We start from the raw sequence: 20,251 nt of genomic DNA on the forward strand, positions 1-20,251 counted from the left end.
AACTGTCAAGCTAGCGTCTACTCGATTTGCTGAATGCATTTTAGCATTTCTGGTATTTTTTTGTGCATAATAAAGATATTTAAAATGGTTTGTGTCGTAAATTTATTCTAATTTAGTACATAGATGAAAGTATCTAAATAGTTAATGATATTAGTATTATGTCTTCTCAACTTGGAGAAGATATTGCTGACATAGCCATGACACGAACTGACGCTGATTCGTCTCAAACACACGAAGGTAAATAAACATACATAATTAAAACTGTATGTTTATCAAATCGGTTATACTATTACTATAATATCCATTGGTGTTTTGGTTATAGAAAAGGCTATTTCGAAGTTAGTAGAATAAACTCGCAGTACATTCAAAAATATTACCTTAAATATCGTTTACAACAAAATGATATGTTTTGCTCTCGTTTACATTCATCATTTTAGATATTCGTTTTGTTTTAAATTTATTGACACATATCATGTATGCAGTTTCTACTTCTCTTCTTTACCAAAGAAACTAAGAACTTATTTCATTTAGAAAATATAAAAATAATAAACATTAAGCATAACAAAATCGGCAAAATAAACAATAATTCGAAAAACTAAAAAGCATAATTTTTATATGTCATGAAAAATCATACAACTCAAGATTATGATGATTGCCTATATCCATGATTTACCTAATTAAGAAAAATTAAACTAAAACACTTTCAAACAATTTGAATACATGGTTATCTTTTTATATAATCTATGTTATTGTATCATTAAATTCCAATTTATTCATGTTATTGTCAGACAGTGATTGTTTCTTTTGCTTATAGTTTTTATTAACTATTACTCTGCAATCTCGGTGGTGTGAAGCTTAATTTTACTGAATTGTCCAGTTTGAGATATTAAAATATATTTCATCTCATTTTATGTCTTTCTCAATCTGTTCTGATCGTTATAGTATTAGTGTATCTATAATTATGAACAGATAGTTCCAGCTTTTTTGTAAAGCTGGTTGGTAATTGCTAGTAACAATATAAAATTTAAATAAGTAAGTCTGTTTGGTTGTTCCTTTAACACACTTCATTATTCAGACCTATTATAATGAACTAGTAAAATTGAGTTTATTATTATGTTGTGGAATTCGATGAGGAGGTACATATATTTACATATCGAAACGCAATCACATCTATTGCTAGGTTGTAAGCAGATATATTTAACAAATTAAAGATTTTTTTTTTATTATGACTCATTTTATTTTTAAATGAATAACCATGACTATTTTTGTAATAGGTAACATTGGCAAAAAAATCGCTACAGAATTCTATTAATAAATCGTCTCAATTTTAGCCACCTCTAGTGCAAATGCCGATGATGCATCGTCAAGCAATGCAGCAACTCCAGCAAGTAGCGAAGGCCAAGCGTCCAGGCAATCTAACCTTCAACGCATCCAACAGAGGAAACAGCAAGTCTATAACTGGCCACATGCAAAGAAACTGCTGAAGCTAGCAATTTATTCATCTTGTCAAGTGAGTTTATTCATGGCATTTTTTTTTATTGCCTTTTATTAATGAACCTTCCAGTTTTGTGTTTTATAGCAGACTAACACTTATTGAGGCACAGACCACAATTGTGTAGCAAACAATAGATGTCACTACTAGTAAATAATTAATATTATGAACAACTCATTTTTGATATATACCTTTAGTAAATGCTTCAACTAACTTTCATGAAATAAATAAGTTTAAATTAATAACTTTACTCTATATAAGGCTTACATTTGAAACACCCACCTTAATTTGATCATAATTAAAATGTATGTATTGTAAATAGTTATTGCCAACAATATAGCCCTATACTTGTATGAAAAATATTAGACAATAATTCTTTAGTTTCTGTTAATTTACTATAAAAGTGTATCATTATGGCTAGTATGTAAAAATATTCTGCTAGCAATATAATTCTTAGAATCCAATTCAACAAACCAAGCTATATTACAAAGGCAATTATAATAGAGGATGTTTTATCGAGAAGGAATAAAAGGCTTATATTCTATAGAACTTGATTGTTTGGATTATAAATGCATACCTACTGGAAAGAACCATTGCAATGAGAAAGTATAACTACTGAGTTCTTGCTGGTTCTTCTCCATAGAATCTACATTCAGAACTGGTGGTAGCTTTTCTTAATATGGTTCTGTAAAAACGCGATAATGATGATGAATTCCAAAGTACTTGTAAAAGCCAACTTGAATAAAGTATATTTTAATTTTTATCTTGGATGCATTAAATGGCTTATCATGTACTTTTATTACATGATTTCACATGCTATATCAAATATTATGAGATAAGACCATCAAGAAAAAATACATAAAAAACATAGCTTCTTTGTCATCAGAAAATCGAACAATACTAATGCTAGTAATTTGATACTAAGCAATTAAATGACTTGTTTAATCGAGAACATCTTTCCAAGCTACACCAAGTCCAGACCTGAATTTAATAAAGTCAATAAGCTCGTTAAATAAATGATATAAAGTGTCTAGGCCTATACATTCATATGTGCTTATTTTTATTACAGACACCAGATTGTAATTGCACCGGTTGGAAAACCCCATTACCACAGCAAAATAGTAAAACAAATAATCGCACAGACAATCAACCTATAGCCAGTTTCACTGATCTTTGTCGTAACTGCAACCATATTCTAGGTGAGTAAAACTCGTAGATCTGTACACTATTAAGTTCAAATGGGTCATTAGTTTTAAACTAGAAAATACAGATTAAAAATAATACATAAAAATGCTAAAATTTGGTGATTAATGTGCATTATTAACACAATTTGTTTTAGTCTTGTCTGCCTGCCTGCCTACATCTACAATATATATATATATATATAGTAAAAATTATTGTACAAATATTAAGAGCATTCCCAATAAATGTAGATCTATTATATTAGATCAAGCCATATGTAAACTGTGGAATTAGAATTCTTTAAATTTCATTACATTTTTATTGTATAGTTATAATTAATATAAACAACCAGACTTTATGCCAGTTATATTTGCTAGAAGAAAAATTCCAAAACAAATGACAATTTTGAAAGCGCATGTTAGGGTGCTCTTTTATTTTTAGTAACTTGACTGTGTTCTTTTTTAGAAAAACATGTAACTCAGTTAGAAGCACTCTCGGCCGCGGAGGTTAATCGGCTCCTCGGGGCAGTGGTCGATGTAGAAAATATATTCATGTCCATGCACAGAGAGGACGACCATGATACAAAGCGAGTTTATTATTATCTGTTTAAAGTGAGTGAACAAATCTTTATTTACTCATTAAAATTATAAAAACATAATTCTATGGCCTAGAACTAAATAAGCCAAAGACTTTTTTATTTATAGCACCGGACTACAGAATTATTTCTTTTTATAATACTAAAATCATCACGTGATATTTTGAAATTTGCATTTATGCAATGATTGACTGCAGCAAAGACTTTTTTGATAAATGATAAATGCAAGTCCAATTCGCTGTTTTTTTTTTAATTACAATAATATTGCTTTTACATTTCATCTGTTTACAATCAATAATTTTAAGTACATATAAGGCACATATTCAGTAATATATATAATTATTATATATGTTTATTCTGTACTAATATGGAAACCTTACATGCAGTATATGCCTCTTTAATCATTAGTATTAATTTACAGCTCCTGCGCAAATGTATTCTCTCTCGAAGCCAGCCTCGCATTGAAGGTCCCCTCGGTCAGCCTCCCTTCGAGAGACCCTCCATAGCGAAGGCTATCACGAACTTTGTCTTATACAAGTTTAACACTTTACCTCAGAGGGAATGGCAGACCATGTACGACCTAGCCAAGATGTTTCTACATTGTTTCAATCACTGGAATTTTGAAACACCCAGCGTTAGGAAACTGGTAAAATAAACATTTTATTTTACAATCCGCACCTTTATTTGTATTTATTATTTATACCAGAGGCAACAGAAACAATCTTAAAACCCATATGGGTCAGATGAAATTCTGCCACGTGAGTATCCAACATTGTAACAGGGCAGTATAATAAACCCCTTTAAGCCACTCACTGGCTGTTACATTATATTAATTAATGCTTGTTAGTAATATTGGTGACTAACAACCTCGCTATAATTTTGAAATATGTTTCAACTAAAAATTATGCAATGGAATTAAAGAAATACGGAAATAAATATTGTTATTAATTTATATTGCCATTTAAATGTATAATATATAAATAACCAAACAGTTTATTGAATTAATCTATATTTTCACAGCAAGTTTCAAACCCAGAGGACATATCAGCGTACCAAATTAATTATACAAGGTAACATCACCTTATATTTATTTATTATTTTTAAAAGATTACACATTGCTCATATTGTTTTTTTTTTTTTTTAAGTAATAAAAATGAATACAATTATTGCTCTTGTATAAAACTGCCAAATGATAATAAGCCAGTAATTATTTTAACTTAATATAAATCCTAAAGCTAAGGTGTTACTTTGAACTCATCATCACTGACAATTACTCTCACATTAATGTTATTACATATTATATTATTGAATATTAATGGAGTGTTTTATTTTATCAGATGGTTAGTTTTCTGCCACGTGCCAGCATTCTGCGACTCTCTTCCGCATTACGAAACATCCATAGTATTCGGACGGACTTTACTACGAGCTGTCTTCAAGTCGGTCTGTCGACAGTTAATGGATAAATGTCATTCCGAAAGAGATAGGATGCCGCCGGAGAAGAGAGTAAGTACGATGCGTAGATTGATTATAATATCATGTCTATATGATTTGACTCCGGCTCGAAGGACCAAGTTTAAAAATGTGAAACTCTGTCATAGTCATCTTCATACCCTGTTGGAGTTTTAAAAACAATTACAACTCTAAACTGGGACCAGTGACACAGTGCTGACGCATATATGTATTATCATGAGTAGTTGACCACAAAGCAGAAAATCACGTTAACCACTGCGCTGTCCTTTTGTCATCTCTTTTATTTTATAGTTATTAATGTATTTTTTACGTAACATTAAAATAAAGCAAAAAATCTTTTTTATAAGAATTCATAATTGAATTTGTTTTTAGGTATTAGTCTTAAACCACTTTCCGCGTTTCTTGGGTCTTCTGGAAGAGGAAATATTCAGCGCGAACTCGCCCATTTGGGATCCTGACTTTAAGCAAATGCCACCCGTACACTTACAAGCCATTATAGATAATAAAACTAGTAAGTAAAATCCATATAACTTTAAATCTTAAAATCCGTCTGTTTAAATAACTATTTCGATACTTATTAGAATAGCTAAAACAATGTTGAAAAGTAATTAATAAATGTTTAAATATTAGGTATTTTGTGCTTCTCCAGCAGGAAGACGCGCTGGTGAGTTCGAGCGAGTCACGGCGTCCGGAGACAGTAAGGATGGTTTCACTACTGTCTCGCTTTCATCGGGTACGTTTGACATAAAACTATGTCGCGTTAAGCACGAATTGAACGTATTCTAGAATCACGTTTGCAGTACAAGTATCGACCGCATCAAAATGTCATAATCTCCTCGTTCTCAGGGTCGATAAAGCAGGAGGGGCTGAAGCGGGCGAACGAGCGCAGTGGCGACCAGGGCGGCAAGCGGAGAAGGCTCGACGACGGAGCTGATGACGTCAGCGAGCGAACCGTCGCCGACATCGTCGCCACCATCTCCGACCCCAACTACATGTGCGGCCCCGACGTGAGTACTGCAGACGCGCACTGTCGTACAGCCTAGGTCGCGCACTACATGTGCGGCCCCGACGTGAGTACTGCAGACGCGCACTGTCGTACAGCCTAGGTCGCGCACTACATGTGCGGCCCCGACGTGAGTACTGCAGACGCGCACTGTCGTACAGCCTAGGTCGCGCACTACATGTGCGGCCCCGACGTGAGTACTGCAGACGCGCACTGTCGTACAGCCTAGGTCGCGCACTACATGTGCGGCCCCGACGTGAGTACTGCAGACGCGCACTGTCGTACAGCCTAGGTCGCGCACTACATGTGCGGCCCCGACGTGAGTACTGCAGACGCGCACTGTCGTACAGCCTAGGTCGCGCACTACATGTGCGGCCCCGACGTGAGTACTGCAGACGCGCACTGTCGTACAGCCTAGGTCGCGCACTACATGTGCGGCCCCGACGTGAGTACTGCAGACGCGCACTGTCGTACAGCCTAGGTCGCGCACTACATGTGCGGCCCCGACGTGAGTACTGCAGACGCGCACTGTCGTACAGCCTAGGTCGCGCACTACATGTGCGGCCCCGACGTGAGTACTGCAGACGCGCACTGTCGTACAGCCTAGGTCGCGCACTACATGTGCGGCCCCGACGTGAGTACTGCAGACGCGCACTGTCGTACAGCCTAGGTCGCGCACTACATGTGCGGCCCCGACGTGAGTACTGCAGACGCGCACTGTCGTACAGCCTAGGTCGCGCACTACATGTGCGGCCCCGACGTGAGTACTGCAGACGCGCACTGTCGTACAGCCTAGGTCGCGCACTACATGTGCGGCCCCGACGTGAGTACTGCAGACGCGCACTGACGTACAGCCTAGGTCGCGCACTACATGTGCGGCCCCGACGTGAGTACTGCAGACGCGCACTTTTATAAAATAAAAAAAAAACAAGGATACTAAACTATGTCATATCTTCCAACATAAAATCTTATATATTAATAGCGTAAGCAGATTTTTAGAAATAATTAATTTTATAGAGCGGAAACAAGTTACTGGCCGGGCAGAGAGCGGCGCTATGGCTGTAAAAAAAAAACAAATGTAAAACGTACGAACAAACGTTGTCAGCTTACAATGCAATTAAAAAAAAAACCTTTTCATAGGTTTCGATATTTGTAAAAATCTGTTGACTAAACGCGATTTCGCGTTCTAGTGAGTAGCACAGTAGTTAAAATATGTAAAACTATTCAAATTATTTATTTATTCTAAAAAAAATAAAAATGTATGTCGATTTCATATAATTACAATCATGACAAATACACAGTAGCTTATTAAAATCCCTTTCAAATACTTTATCAGTCATCTAAACACGTAGTTCCTAAATATTCATTCATAATCTAAAGTTATCTTATCGATGTTGGTCAAATTTTATCTCCGCAATAATCTCTACAGAGATTGCCTTCTAATACAGCACAAACTAGTAACATTAGGTAGGGAAGAGAGAGATTTTTAGTATTTCTCCATAGAATTAATCATTTAAATTTATTTATATTTAAGGATTATTTTGTTTATTAGTGAAGTTTTATTTTTTATCGAAACATTATTAAGTCTTAGTATAATACTATATACAACATTGATCCCCATATTCCCGAATGTATTATTTATGTAATGAAAATTTGCGTGTCTGTGTGTGTCTGTGTGTGTATGTGAATAATACAGGAGGAAGTTATATGAAACATTTCCTAAATCGTTTTGAACAGGACGTTCTGTTGTTATTCATGTACTCGTAATAATTTTACAGGCCTTATTCCAAATGCAGGCGCCAAGAGATGAAGCGGCCAAGTTGGAAGAACAGCGAAAGCTGATTGAGTTTCACGTCATCGGCAACTCTTTAACGGGACCGGTTAATAAACAGACCATGCTGTGGCTAATTGGTGAGTATATGTAATATTTATTTATATAATTTATTTATGTAATATAATTTATTTAAATATACATACTATTAATATAAGAAATAAGAATAAACTTGTAACCCCTACTTTCCGTTTGCATACGGTACGGAGAACGTTTTTGGGCAATGGTATACGCATATATAATAAGATACCGGAAAATGTAACCAATTTACCATTTACGAAATTTAAAAAGTTTATTAAGACTAAATTAATAACTAAGTCTTATTATTCATTAAATGTGTACTTTTTAGAAAAAAACGCCTGGATTTAGCTCGGGTTCCATCACCGGACACTAATTTTTGTAAAAAAAAACAGCATTGTAAATCTGTTTATTTGAAAAGAGCAACTATGCGAGTTTCTTGCCGTTTCTTCTCGCTGGAGGCTGCTTTCCGAAATGTTGGTAGTTTTTTAATATCGACGATTCAAAAACGCTTCGTTGTGAAGTTTACTTGAATAAAACTGATTTCATTTGAAATACGCGAGGTTTCCGATAAAGTACAATAGAGCTACGCTATCTATATAGTTCTATTTACTGATTAAGGTCTTCCCACGTCCGATCAATATCGGCACGCATTAGTTTGAGTGAGTGACGTTCATGCTTACAAGATGCCTATGTGTGTCTGAGACGACTAAGAGTAAAGACAGCAACAAAATACAAATTATATTATAGTCTATTCCAATGGAAGTAGGAAAAAAGATAAACAAACCTTAGAGTATTTGATGCGATTTGCTACTAAATCAGCGATATTGTGCACTATTAAGAGTTTATAATTAATATATATTTATTTATAATACAACACTATTGCATTTAACAACTTATTTCCACTTTAATTTTACTTCCAAAATTCCGATAACAGTTTCGTCGATGTTCATAACGCCATTTTTTCCGCCATAGTGATTAATCGAGCTCCCGACCAATGATATCGCGTCAATTTGTTGTCAAATGTTGTTTATTTGGCTTTTTTCCTATTATAGTTGGAATAGAGTATATATTTGTTAAGTTTATATTATTTGAAATTTATTGATTCACCGTGTAGGGTCTCCTTATAGGTACTACTACTATACCTGTAATTGCAGAATAATTTCAATAAAATCAATACCATCAAGACGTGGTGTCTCCAAACCCAGTTATGTCCTTACTTCATCTTCTGTTTCTTTCTTGTAACATCGTCACAACCAGATAGTACGTCCCAGCATCTCAAGCTTTACGTTCTTTTCGAAGCGCAAAAAGTAACACTGCCGACTTTTTTAAATAAGAAAATTAAACAATTATTTAATGGATTATATTAGTTTTAAGAGTATTTGTTTCCTTGTCAAAAACGATATATTTTCATTTCCAGGTCTCCATAATGTATTCTCACATCAACTGCCAGAAATGACTAAAGAATACATATCGCAATTAGTGTTTGATCCGTAAGTACTAACCTAATTTAAATGTTAACTTTCGAAAACAATTACTGGCCATCGGCTGTGTAAAAATTCAGTATTCTCCTTAAAATGCAATCTGTTGACAGAATTAACTACCATGTTAAAACGACAAAAATTACAAAACTTGGAACGCCTATAAACAAAATATAAACTATAAATAATATTAATTCAACTTGTGTGTTCGATCTGCTTCGACGAAGGACGACGATTTCGACTCAAAAAGTCAAAAAAATGATTCATTCTCAAGGTCACTAACGAGCCAAGATGAGTTTATAATGTTAATAAACTTCCAGGAAACACAAAACTCTGGCTCTCATTAAAGAAGGAAGACCAATCGGTGGTATTTGTTTTAGAACTTTCCATTCACAGGTAAGTTATAATTATTTTATATTATATTAATAAAAATATATAACACTGTCACATACTACTTTATTTTTACTACTCAACAAAAGTAGAAATGTGCCTTGTTATCTCTTAGTAGTGAGTGAATAAACTGAATCAAAATAAAAATGTTTTTTTTTAAGTATTTTTTTTTTATTTAAAAATGTCAATTGTCCCAGTATGCGCTTTAAAACCATGCTATGAAAGGCAGTCATTAATGCCTGGTTACTGTATTCAAGAAATATTTTCAAAGATCAGAAGTCTACGTGTAACGGATTGACTGATTGACTGTGTTTGAACATGATATATAAATAAAATGTTGTTAACGCCTATTCTACTATCCGTAAGCAAAATAAATCGTCTGCTGCTGCTACTGCTTATAGTAATCGGACTTGATTTGATACGAAATTATAACATTTCGATTTTGAATATTTTTTTATATTTCCAGGGTTTCAGTGAAATAGTATTCTGTGCTGTGACGTCGAACGAGCAAGTAAAGGGATACGGAACACACTTAATGAACCATCTCAAGGATTACCACATCAGGAACAACATCCTTCATTTCCTTACGTTCGCTGATGAATTTGCTATTGGTGATTGTTTTTTTCAGATTAATCCCTTCACATACACTTGATACACACCATACTTCATATATCTCAAAAAATATTTCTTTTATTATAATTAACTAAATAATAAAAGAAAAGTACTATTCTAGTATTTTTTTTAAAGTTTTGCCAAACTATATTGATTATATATTATTATTATACCTAAGCATACTTAGCCTTCTGTCGTACTCTCAAATATTGTAGATAATACTAATCTACTACTGACAAAGACATTGAGAATTTCTCATAGACAGTTTGACTACTTTTCTTTTGTGATTTGACATTTTCCTAACAGGTTAAAATGCCATAAGAAGGGGTTCGTTTGCACGTTTAAAGTGAGACTAAAACAAATTATCTGATAAGTTTAGTGATGTCTGTAGTCTGTACCATTTCTAGCCTAAAGAGGTCCTCGGCTTCGTCATAATGTCTCAGTAGAAAAACGCTTAGCAGCAAAGCGACCGACCAAGAAATTATGACGTTAATTATTCCATAGAGTGAAGAAGAATAGATGGCACACTGCGTTGCCCCTAATAGGATAACGGCTAACAATATAACATACATATTTTTTTTTATTTAGGTTATTTCAAGAAGCAGGGCTTCAGCAAGGATATCAAGTTGCCTCGCGCCATGTTCTCCGGATATATCAAGGACTACGAGGGCGCCACTCTCATGCACTGCGAACTCAACCCGCGCATTGTGTACACTCACTTCACAGCCGTCATCCGACGGCAGAAGGAGGTATGGGGAACTATGAGTCACGACTTTTGATTACCATATGGTTTATATATATACTACCGGTTCTAGGAGTTTATACTGTCGCCTGGGTGGGAACCGCCCACGCAACATCTACCGGCCAACATTCATATTTTTCTTTATGTGCACTATAATATGCCGATCGCACAAGGCATATAATAGTGCACAAGTATGTTTTCAAACACAAGTGTAATCTCAAATGCACTCCATTCCCTCACTGTCATAATCAGATGGATTTAAATTTATGTTCTCCGAATCTACAGCTTTATTATCTACGACTAAATCAACGAGACAAAGTTATTACAATCTTGCGATAGTAGAGTACAATACAGTATACGTTTTTTCATTGTGTCTCAAAAAATATTCTTTCCTTTTACAGATAGTGAAGAAATTGATCGATATGCGACAAAAAGAAGTACGGAAAATACACCCTGGATTAAATTGTTTTAAAGAGGGGGTAATTTCACCTTATTTTGTAATATTACCTACAATAATAATTTTCAGTCTTAAAGCAAGTTCATCCAACTCGAACCATGACCGTCTGATTCCATTGTCAGGTGCGCAGTATCCCAGTGGAGTGCATCCCCGGCGTGCGCGAGGCGGGCTGGCGGGACGTGCGCGCCGCGCGGACGCCCGCCGACGCCGACGCCGACCCCGCCGCCCTGCGAGCCGTGCTGCACGCGGTAACGCACTCGCACGCACACACACACACGACACACACACACACACACACACACACAACCGTTTATGAATGAATTATACATTTTAAATGTTTATTTTTTAATTTTCGTTTATTCTTTCAGGTCAAGAACCACGCAGCGGCTTGGCCATTTTTAAAACCTGTAGATAAAACTGAAGTACCGGACTACTATGACCACATCAAATATCCAATGGGTAAGTAATGGGATCATGAATACTGACTGATGTTTATAAATTATAAAAATTATAAATAAATAAAAAAGTTAGTTACAAACTTTTAATTTACATAAGAAATAGTTTATGAATTACATGAGTTTCGGAAGAAATTTTGAAATGTGTAAAAACCGACAACAAGTGATGGAATAAATGCCCAATTATTCTTCTAAATAAATAGTTAATTATTTTTCTGGTATGTGTTCGTACCACGAACTCATGAATAATTCTACTGCCACACAGCAATTCCTTGTATCAAAAATAATATTTTGGGGTTTGAAGTATGAGTGAGCCGGTGTAATTACGGGCAACAGATCATAAGATCATTCATCATTTTAGATCCATCCATGATTTCTTAGATTAACTACGTGTAATAGTATGTATTACAGTGTTCATTTCTCGTGATGGTCGTTGTTTAAGCTCACTTGGTATTCTATTATAAAATGAAAAACTTATATTATAATCTCGACTACGTCTGCTAATCTTGAAAACCAGCCGACTCCGCACGTGAGTATTCTCCACAATATACGAACGATAACGACAATTCGACTGGAGATAGATCTAACGTGGCACACGCTCGTGGTCGCCAACTTGCTCGACAGATAAACTCAATACATTCTGTTAGTCCGACCTGGGATTCAACTCCATGGATTGCCGTTTAAGCTAGCTGTGAGACAAGCGAGAGATTATTATATAGGAGAGGACCGATACGAGTACTTCATTAAGTCAGTTAAATTTCTCTCGCCGACTCTTCACGGGTCTGAGGTGTTTCTTTCCGAACCGAAGGTTGATTTTTTTCTTGATAGTCAACAAGTGGGTGTAACGCTTCTATATTGATTTAAAACTGTTGATTGTTTGACTATAATGCTCGGTGCAGACCTGCGCACGGTGGGCGAGCGGCTGAAGGCGCGCTACTACTCGTCGCGCCGGCTGTTCGCGGCCGACATGGCGCGCATCTTCTCCAACTGCCGCCTCTACAACTCGCCCGACACGGACTACTACAGGTACGAGCTCGGAACTTCACTGTATCATTGCTTTTGTGAACTTTTCTAGACTTTTACCATTTTTTCTATATTACTGTAAATTTTTTTTTAAATTATGTTTCGTAAATTCTAAGTATACACATGCTCATTAACACATAGCACTTGAATGTTACAATCTGTTTTGTTTCTATCCCAGAGAAGTTATTTATGTATTCAGTGGGACGATTTCTAAAGTTCATGATCGTATTATTCAAATTAACTCGAGCCATTAACCGCCTACCGACAATAATAGCCTTTTGTACGGAACGTTACTTTGCAGTTTATTTTTGATTTTGACACCATTAAATATATAAAAACATTGCTTTTACAGATGCGCCAACACCCTTGAGAAATACTTCCAAGCGAAGATGAAGGAAGGCGGTCTCTGGGAGAAATGATCGGAGTTTAACTTCGACGATTTCTTCCTCAAGGAGCTGTGCACTGCTCAGGGGATCGCGGAAGTCGTCTGAACGATAAATAAATGACAAATAGATTGAAAATTTTAATTCCTTGTAAATAATTTACGGTCTCGTATACTTTAATTTATCTAAATATAAGGATTAGACTTAAGTCGTATCGAAATAGTTTTTGAAATATGAACGTTATCGTCGTTGAGGTAAAATATTAAAATGTAAATCTTTGCACTTGTAATATTGATTGTAGTCCTTTAATTGTGATAATAGGGAATTTCTTATAATAATAATGTTAAAGGGGATTAGAAAATGTTTAGATTAATGTCTGAAACGAATTAAATTGTTTATTAGACAACCGCTTACCTGTTCCCTTGTTATGGATCGAGCGAGTTCTTATCTTTGGTCTCCTCTGAGAAAGTGTATTAATCAAGTATATAATACTTATGTAGGCGGTGATGAATGCCTCGTAGTTTAGTTGCAGTTATATTACAATAAAACGCAATTATCAATACTGTATTGGTTTTTATTTCAACACATGTTGTACACACTCGGGAGTACGATTTTAGAACATTTTAAGAAAGGAATGTAAATATATTTTTACGCAATATCTGTAGTTACATAAAGTACATACCAGTCTCCTTGTTAATATTAAATCCAGTGGATTTTATTATAATAAGTACCTTAAATGGTATCGTAATTCATAACTTAAATGCTCACTTAGCTTATTCTTAAATATAATGTTCGAACGAAAGACATCGCTTTTAGATAATAGTTGTGACTTTGGTTAATAATTGTAAATAGAACCGAAAATTTAGGCACATTTAGGTACATAGGTCTCAAAAGCGATATAATTCGTAGTTCATTTCAGACTAGATTTAATAAACTACAACTTAGAGCCACGAAATTATTACAAAGTACAGTCCTACCGCTGTTCCTAGCAACTGAAATGGTCGAGTAAGCCCTAGAGAAAACAATGTCTAGCGACGTAAATATTTTACGTGATTATCAAATCCTAAGTTATCACATCGAGGGAGAAAAACAACAAACTTTATCTGGGAGCTCAAGTTCAAAGAAAGTTAATTACAAACTTGGACGGACATTTACAACAATGGGTTAGAGGAGGGCCACAACCGACGCGTTACAAACATTCAAAGTGATTTGAAAAACAAAATTAAGGATACAATTATGAGATCATCCAAATATGTTAAGTACAATTTCGAGGGCTCGTATAACAACTGCACAACTAATACATAAACTGCACGAAAAGAAGTCTCCTTAAATTTATAACTATTTTGGCTTAAATATTTAATTATACTTCTTTAAGTACAGTTAGTTTTGCTCCGCTCGTGCGCTTCGAGGTTTAATATACATATACATATATTTAATCTAACATAGTCGTATGTATTTTGAGATTTCATAGCGATATTTATTTTCAAATACGTAATCTCATAAAATGAACGTACGATATGTATTCTAGCAGAAATCAATTATGGCAACACTCAAAGGGATGGATTTTTTTGTTAATAGCAACACTTACATATTACATATGTCGATATGGAAGCGCACAAACGTAACGGTTACAAAGGACACAAGTTGACTAGGCGGAGTCGCGGTGTTTCCTATCTAAGCTAGATCATACAACTAAATAGTCCATTATAATAAAAAAAATATCACTCGTCATCCACCGATACAATCACTGGAAGTCATTTTTTTTTACTTTTTGAGTATTTGAGTGGTGATTTCTTTAATGAACACATCACTTCGGGGTCACTCGCTCAGGGCGGGGTGGTGGGAGAGGGGGCTCAGGCGCGAGCGGGCTCGGCGCCGGCGGGGTCGCCGACCTCCCGCGAGCGCTCGCTGTGAGCGGGCGAGCCTTCGCAGGACCTGCGAGCAACGCTGCTCATCACTTATTGTACACATCAAGCGATCATTTATTCGAGATGCTTTATTGCGAGAAGTTAGAACAAAAGTTGGACTATCTTTTTTGATAGGAATCGATAGATAAAAAACATTGGTATTCAATAATTATGTGGTTTTATAAATGAATCCATTTGTTTACGACATTTAAAAAAAGCATTTAAGAATATATATTTAAATATGTGTATCCGAACCGTGTGCGCTCCGCGGCGGCCACGAGGTGGTCGGGCGACGCCGAGCGCGAGCTGCGTGCGCTGCCCGCCTCCGAGTACGAATCCTCGCTCGACAGCTGCGGACAAGCGGGGGTCATGTACATACTTGGTGGCAGGGATTTGTGTTAGCCCGTCTGGGTAGATCCCACCCACTCATTCTACGATGAGAGGGGCCGGATTATGCATTAGGTAGGGAGGTAATTGCCTGCCAAAACAGGGTAAAAACTAGAAATTGGTCAAGGGGTACAGGGAAGTCCACTGCATAGAGCAGAGCCGGCTTAACAATATCCACACCGTCATTGTTAATCATAATAAGAAAGGTAAGTTATATAAATCTGCTATATTACTTTTCTTGTACAGTAAGAAATTGCATTTGAATAGTATGAAGGTGAGAATGTGGCGAGAGAGACGTACCAGCGTAAGCGGCTGCCGGCCGAGCGAGGCGCGCGGGTCGTCCGCCTCCAGCTGCAGGATGCTCTCCTGGCTGCCCGTGAACTGAGATGAGCATACATACATTTTCAAAAGTTAACTTAGATCTCTGGTTGATACCACATTTATAAATATCAATGTATGGATACTGTCAATAGTCTATTCCAACCACAAGAGGATAAAAGCCAAATAAATAACACTTGACTTCGAATTGACGCGATGTCGTTGGTCGAGAGCTTGAATAGTCTATTATATTTATTATGGATTTTCAAAAAATGGCGTTTTGGGCGTAGACAAATCTGCTATCGGAACTTTAGTTAAATGGACCTTATTTAATTATTAAATTAAATTAATTTCGAAGCAAATCGCAGGGAATACGTAAATCTAAGCTTTGTCTTCATTCCTTCTTCGATTGAAATAGACTATATAAGATCTTATAAATCCAATTGATGTTATTTTTTTGTTTTCGTGTTTTTGTGTTCACGCATCGTTTATACAATTTAATTTAACAGTACAGTTCTTGACTCTTGCATCATGATTTCTGGTATAATACCATCAACGTTTACCCGATTCCAGTGGCAACAAAAGTAAAGACCAATCAACAACTTTGACCTTGAATTGACGTGACCTCATTGGTCGAATTAAATAATCTACGATATTCATTATAGTTTCGTTAAATATAGCTTTTTGGATGTCGCCAAAGTTATTTTGATCTTAAGAAGTCAAATTAAATTGTATATAAGTAGTATATTTAAATAGTGTTGTATTTAAATAAAATATATTAATTGCATGGTTTATGAAAATCGTTTATCTTCACTGCCTTTTGTTATTGAATACGGGAACGCACGACGCAATATTTTAAAAATCATATGTATAACATATATACAACATAACTCACCACAAATCCATAGTACTTCAGTATGTCCATCTTACACATAGGACACGTCCGATGTTCCAACAGCCACGGGTCGATGCAATTCTTGTGAAAATCGTGTCTGGAAAACAATACATTGTAGCCAATTGAGATTTTTCATTCATTTAGTTATAATTAATATATTTTATACATTTAAATTAGTTTAAACCAATATATTAAGGATTTATAAATGGTGTGCCGTCTCATCCGCACTCAATTCGCTCAATCAATGTGAATTTCTACACTTATTCGAAATAACTATTACATCAATTATATATATGTATATGTAACATGATAAACATTGATAAAAAAACTTTATTGAATTCAACATCATTTGAAGAGTATAATATAATAAAAAAAATATATTTAATGTTTTATCTGACCGTACTAATTCAGTACTATCGGCCATTAATACGTCTTTAGATGAAAGGAATGAGACCAGAAGTACGACACTCACCGACAAGGCAGGGAGCGGAGAGTCTCCGACACCTTGTAAGGCTCTATACATATCGCGCAGCACTCGCCATCACCCTGCACTTCCTGCAATAGTAAAATACAATAATTTAATCTGACTTATAATGGAAGTGCGAAATATTTTGTGATTTTTTTGATATACGACCATACCGAACAGATGGACCAATTCTGAAAAGTAATAACTAAGTATATATATTTAATTTATAGTTGTAAACCATTTTATTGCCAATAAATAATAATCATATACAAGCGAAATACCGCTCAATGATTAATCACGAAATCTTAGAAATTATAACACCAATAAACTTGAAATTTGACAGGTAGGTTCCTTATAGGGTGTAGACATCCGCTAAGATTTTACGAAACTCTACCCCTAAGCGGGTAAAACGGGGATTGGAAGTATGTGTTTTATAAATTTTGCGCGGGTAAAGCCGAAGGTTCAGCTAGTTTATTATTAAATAAATGAAGAATATAGTCTGAACGATCACTCCACAAAAACTTTTTATTGATCCTATTACATATATAATATTAAAATTTCAAAATGAATTCTCGCACTCTTTGACCTAATAGTTTATCGTTTGTTGACACAAGTCTTTGTTATGTATTATGATTTGAATTCAGTATGAAGTCTAGACAAAATAACATTATCTAATCAGCATCTAACACCACATAACATCACAAAAAACTATAAGACTATGAGCTAAAACGACAATATAATTTTGTTGATTTGTATATTTTGTTGTATAAAAAATAATCAAGTTTTTTAATGTTATAATTTAAGTCATTATTAAAAATGAACCAGCAACTTTGTATGAACGCAGTATTTCGTATTGAGCAAAATGAGTTAGCATTAATATGCATATTTTTTAAGCATAATTTTTTTATTCCAGTGCTCAATGGTAAGAGAAAATATTGTGTAGGATTTCTACACGCATTCATAGAACTAGACTAGTAATAGACCAATAAAAGATGTAATATATATGAGGATATAAAAAAAATTGAAATTATAATATTCGTTGTCAAAGGACAAATGAACGACAATATTTTCATCGCAAATTCGAAGCTTTAATTTGAAATCGGCCATTCGGTCACGAATCGGTCAGAAACGAATTCTTTCAGACATATTATTCTTTCAGACATATATTAATAGGATATGAGTTACTTGATAGGAGGTTAGACCGTTTTCGAAATTCGCTTTCGTCCAAATTAATCAGTCAATCGGTCGACTGATTGCTTCAAAAAGAGTGTTCGCTTAAAAATAAGCCATTGTCGACAACGTCTTTTTCCAATTTTGAATTCCAGCAATTTAAATTCTCGTGAAAAGTCGAATGCAAACGTCATATCTACACAATCTTTTATTTTTACCGCGTGTTTTTAAATATCTGATATCTGTGTAGGTGGAATTCTGTAATTGATTTTTAACTACGCAAAAACAAGGCAACAACAATAAAGTGGTATTATATATATAGATAATAAAAATAAATAAGGAAAACGGTAATCGCTATCGACTTAGTCCTGCAGCTGTTATATGAACGTGGATAGTCGAAGGGAACAATTACATAACAAATTACTTGTGTTATCAAATCGATGTGAAAATACAAGTGTAGTATCGCTTGAGGTGAAAACCGATATCGAATACTGGGGCAATTCTACTAACGTAACGGTAATGCTACGTTCCCGATTATATTCCGATCCAACTTCAACTATACCTCGCAAAAATTAATGTCAGCTTAAACGTACCTGAGGGTCAAGTCTACTTATTTATATCGGTTACGATACGATTTCGATCCAACTTTAACTTGGTTGTAGGGCTTTGTGCAAGCCCGCCTGGGTAGGTACCACCCACTCATATACTACAGCAGAAAGGGCAGTACTCAGTATTGTTGTATTCCGGTTTGAAGGGTGAGTGAGCTGGTGTCACTACAGGCACAAGGGACGTAACATCTTATTTTCCAAGGTTGGCATTAGCGATGTAAGGAATGATTAATATTTCTTACAGCGCCATTGTCTATGGGCGTCGGGACCGCTAACCATCAGGCGGCCCTTGTGCTCATCCGCCTACCAATATAAAATAATTTAAGAAAAGAACCGAACCGCAACTGAATCAGGAAGCGGCATGACGTGATTCGATTACGATAAACTCTCAAATTGTTAGTAGAATTACGGCCCTGTAGGCACAGACTAAACATAAATCGACCTTGCTTATGTATAGTTTTACGATTCTAATACGGTTAATTTAATTTATTACAATTGTGGATCTGAGACAGTAATCACACAATGGATCGCTTGGCAGAATGGATGACATGCCACAAATTATTTCGTAACTTATTAGCAATTTATGTCAATATTTATATATATAAGCGTTAGAGTTACTGTGATGGTTGAAAAACGAAGCGTCTAACGCGTTTCCGGTTACGAACCATAATTACGAACCGTAATGTTTGGTTAAGATTTAAGTGTTGTAACATCTCACTCTTCTAAGAAAACCACCCAGTAGTAGCACATATAACGGAGATACGTCTATATAAATTAGGAAGATATAATTGATCAACTAAAAAAGAAATGTTATAAGTTTTATGAATACTTGATATTTTATCTATACTAATATTATAGATGCAAAGTTTGTTTCTGTCTGTCTGTTACGCCTTCCTTGTCAAATCACTGAACTGAATTGGATGAAATTTGATATGAAGCAAGCTTGAACCCCAGACACTTGATTTTCTGTACCTAAATACTGACGACTAACTCTTAAAATGCAAAGGCGGGGAAACAACTAGTATCTATATAATAAATATGTAAATAATTTACTCACCCTGTCGTCGGATTTCAAGTTCTTGACGGGTATTTTCGACAGCGCTTTCTTTGCAGCGCAGCATAGTCGTTTCTGTAAAATCAATTTTATTCGAACTAAATTTAATACGCAACACATAGTCACATATTCTACTACCAAACAGCGATCCATAGTATTGTTACAGAGTATATTCGTTCTCTATATTGTGGTATTGTCGTGTTCCGGTTTATAAGGTGAATGAGCGTACTACAGCCACTACGATGTAAGGGATGGTTAACATTTCATACAGTGCCAATGTATATGGACGGTGGTGACCACTTACCACCTGGT

General features: G+C 35.3%; 2 protein-coding genes across 4 annotated transcripts in view; one reads left to right on the forward strand and one right to left on the reverse strand.

Moving 5' to 3' along the window:
• On the forward strand, positions 1–13,696 carry LOC113397656 (histone acetyltransferase KAT2A). Its single transcript, XM_026636078.2, has 20 exons — positions 1–237; positions 1,332–1,510; positions 2,562–2,691; positions 3,140–3,285; positions 3,691–3,915; positions 4,290–4,339; positions 4,607–4,772; positions 5,112–5,250; positions 5,389–5,472; positions 5,586–5,746; positions 7,521–7,653; positions 9,012–9,084; positions 9,393–9,468; positions 9,929–10,073; positions 10,663–10,823; positions 11,218–11,295; positions 11,396–11,521; positions 11,642–11,732; positions 12,628–12,754; positions 13,104–13,696. The coding sequence occupies exons 1-20, from the start codon at positions 159–161 to the stop codon at positions 13,168–13,170; spliced, it is 2,436 nt and encodes an 811-aa protein (XP_026491863.2). The 5' UTR covers positions 1–158; the 3' UTR covers positions 13,171–13,696.
• Positions 13,688–20,251, reverse strand: part of LOC113397657 (E3 ubiquitin-protein ligase goliath-like) — an 88,720-nt gene continuing 82,156 nt past the window's right edge. For all 3 annotated transcript variants that reach the window (XM_026636080.2, XM_026636079.2, XM_064218448.1), the window contains 6 exons: positions 19,943–20,014; positions 17,114–17,196; positions 16,642–16,738; positions 15,729–15,809; positions 15,297–15,391; positions 13,688–15,069 (listed from right to left, as the gene is read on the reverse strand). In XM_026636080.2, coding sequence (XP_026491865.2) covers positions 14,988–15,069; positions 15,297–15,391; positions 15,729–15,809; positions 16,642–16,738; positions 17,114–17,196; positions 19,943–20,014 — 510 coding nt within the window. In that variant the 3' untranslated portion in view covers positions 13,688–14,987. The remainder of the gene's footprint in view (positions 15,070–15,296; positions 15,392–15,728; positions 15,810–16,641; positions 16,739–17,113; positions 17,197–19,942; positions 20,015–20,251) is intronic.

Source organism: Vanessa tameamea, chromosome 22 (genome assembly GCF_037043105.1).
Source record: "Vanessa tameamea isolate UH-Manoa-2023 chromosome 22, ilVanTame1 primary haplotype, whole genome shotgun sequence".
Taxonomy (NCBI): Eukaryota; Metazoa; Arthropoda; class Insecta; order Lepidoptera; family Nymphalidae; genus Vanessa; species Vanessa tameamea.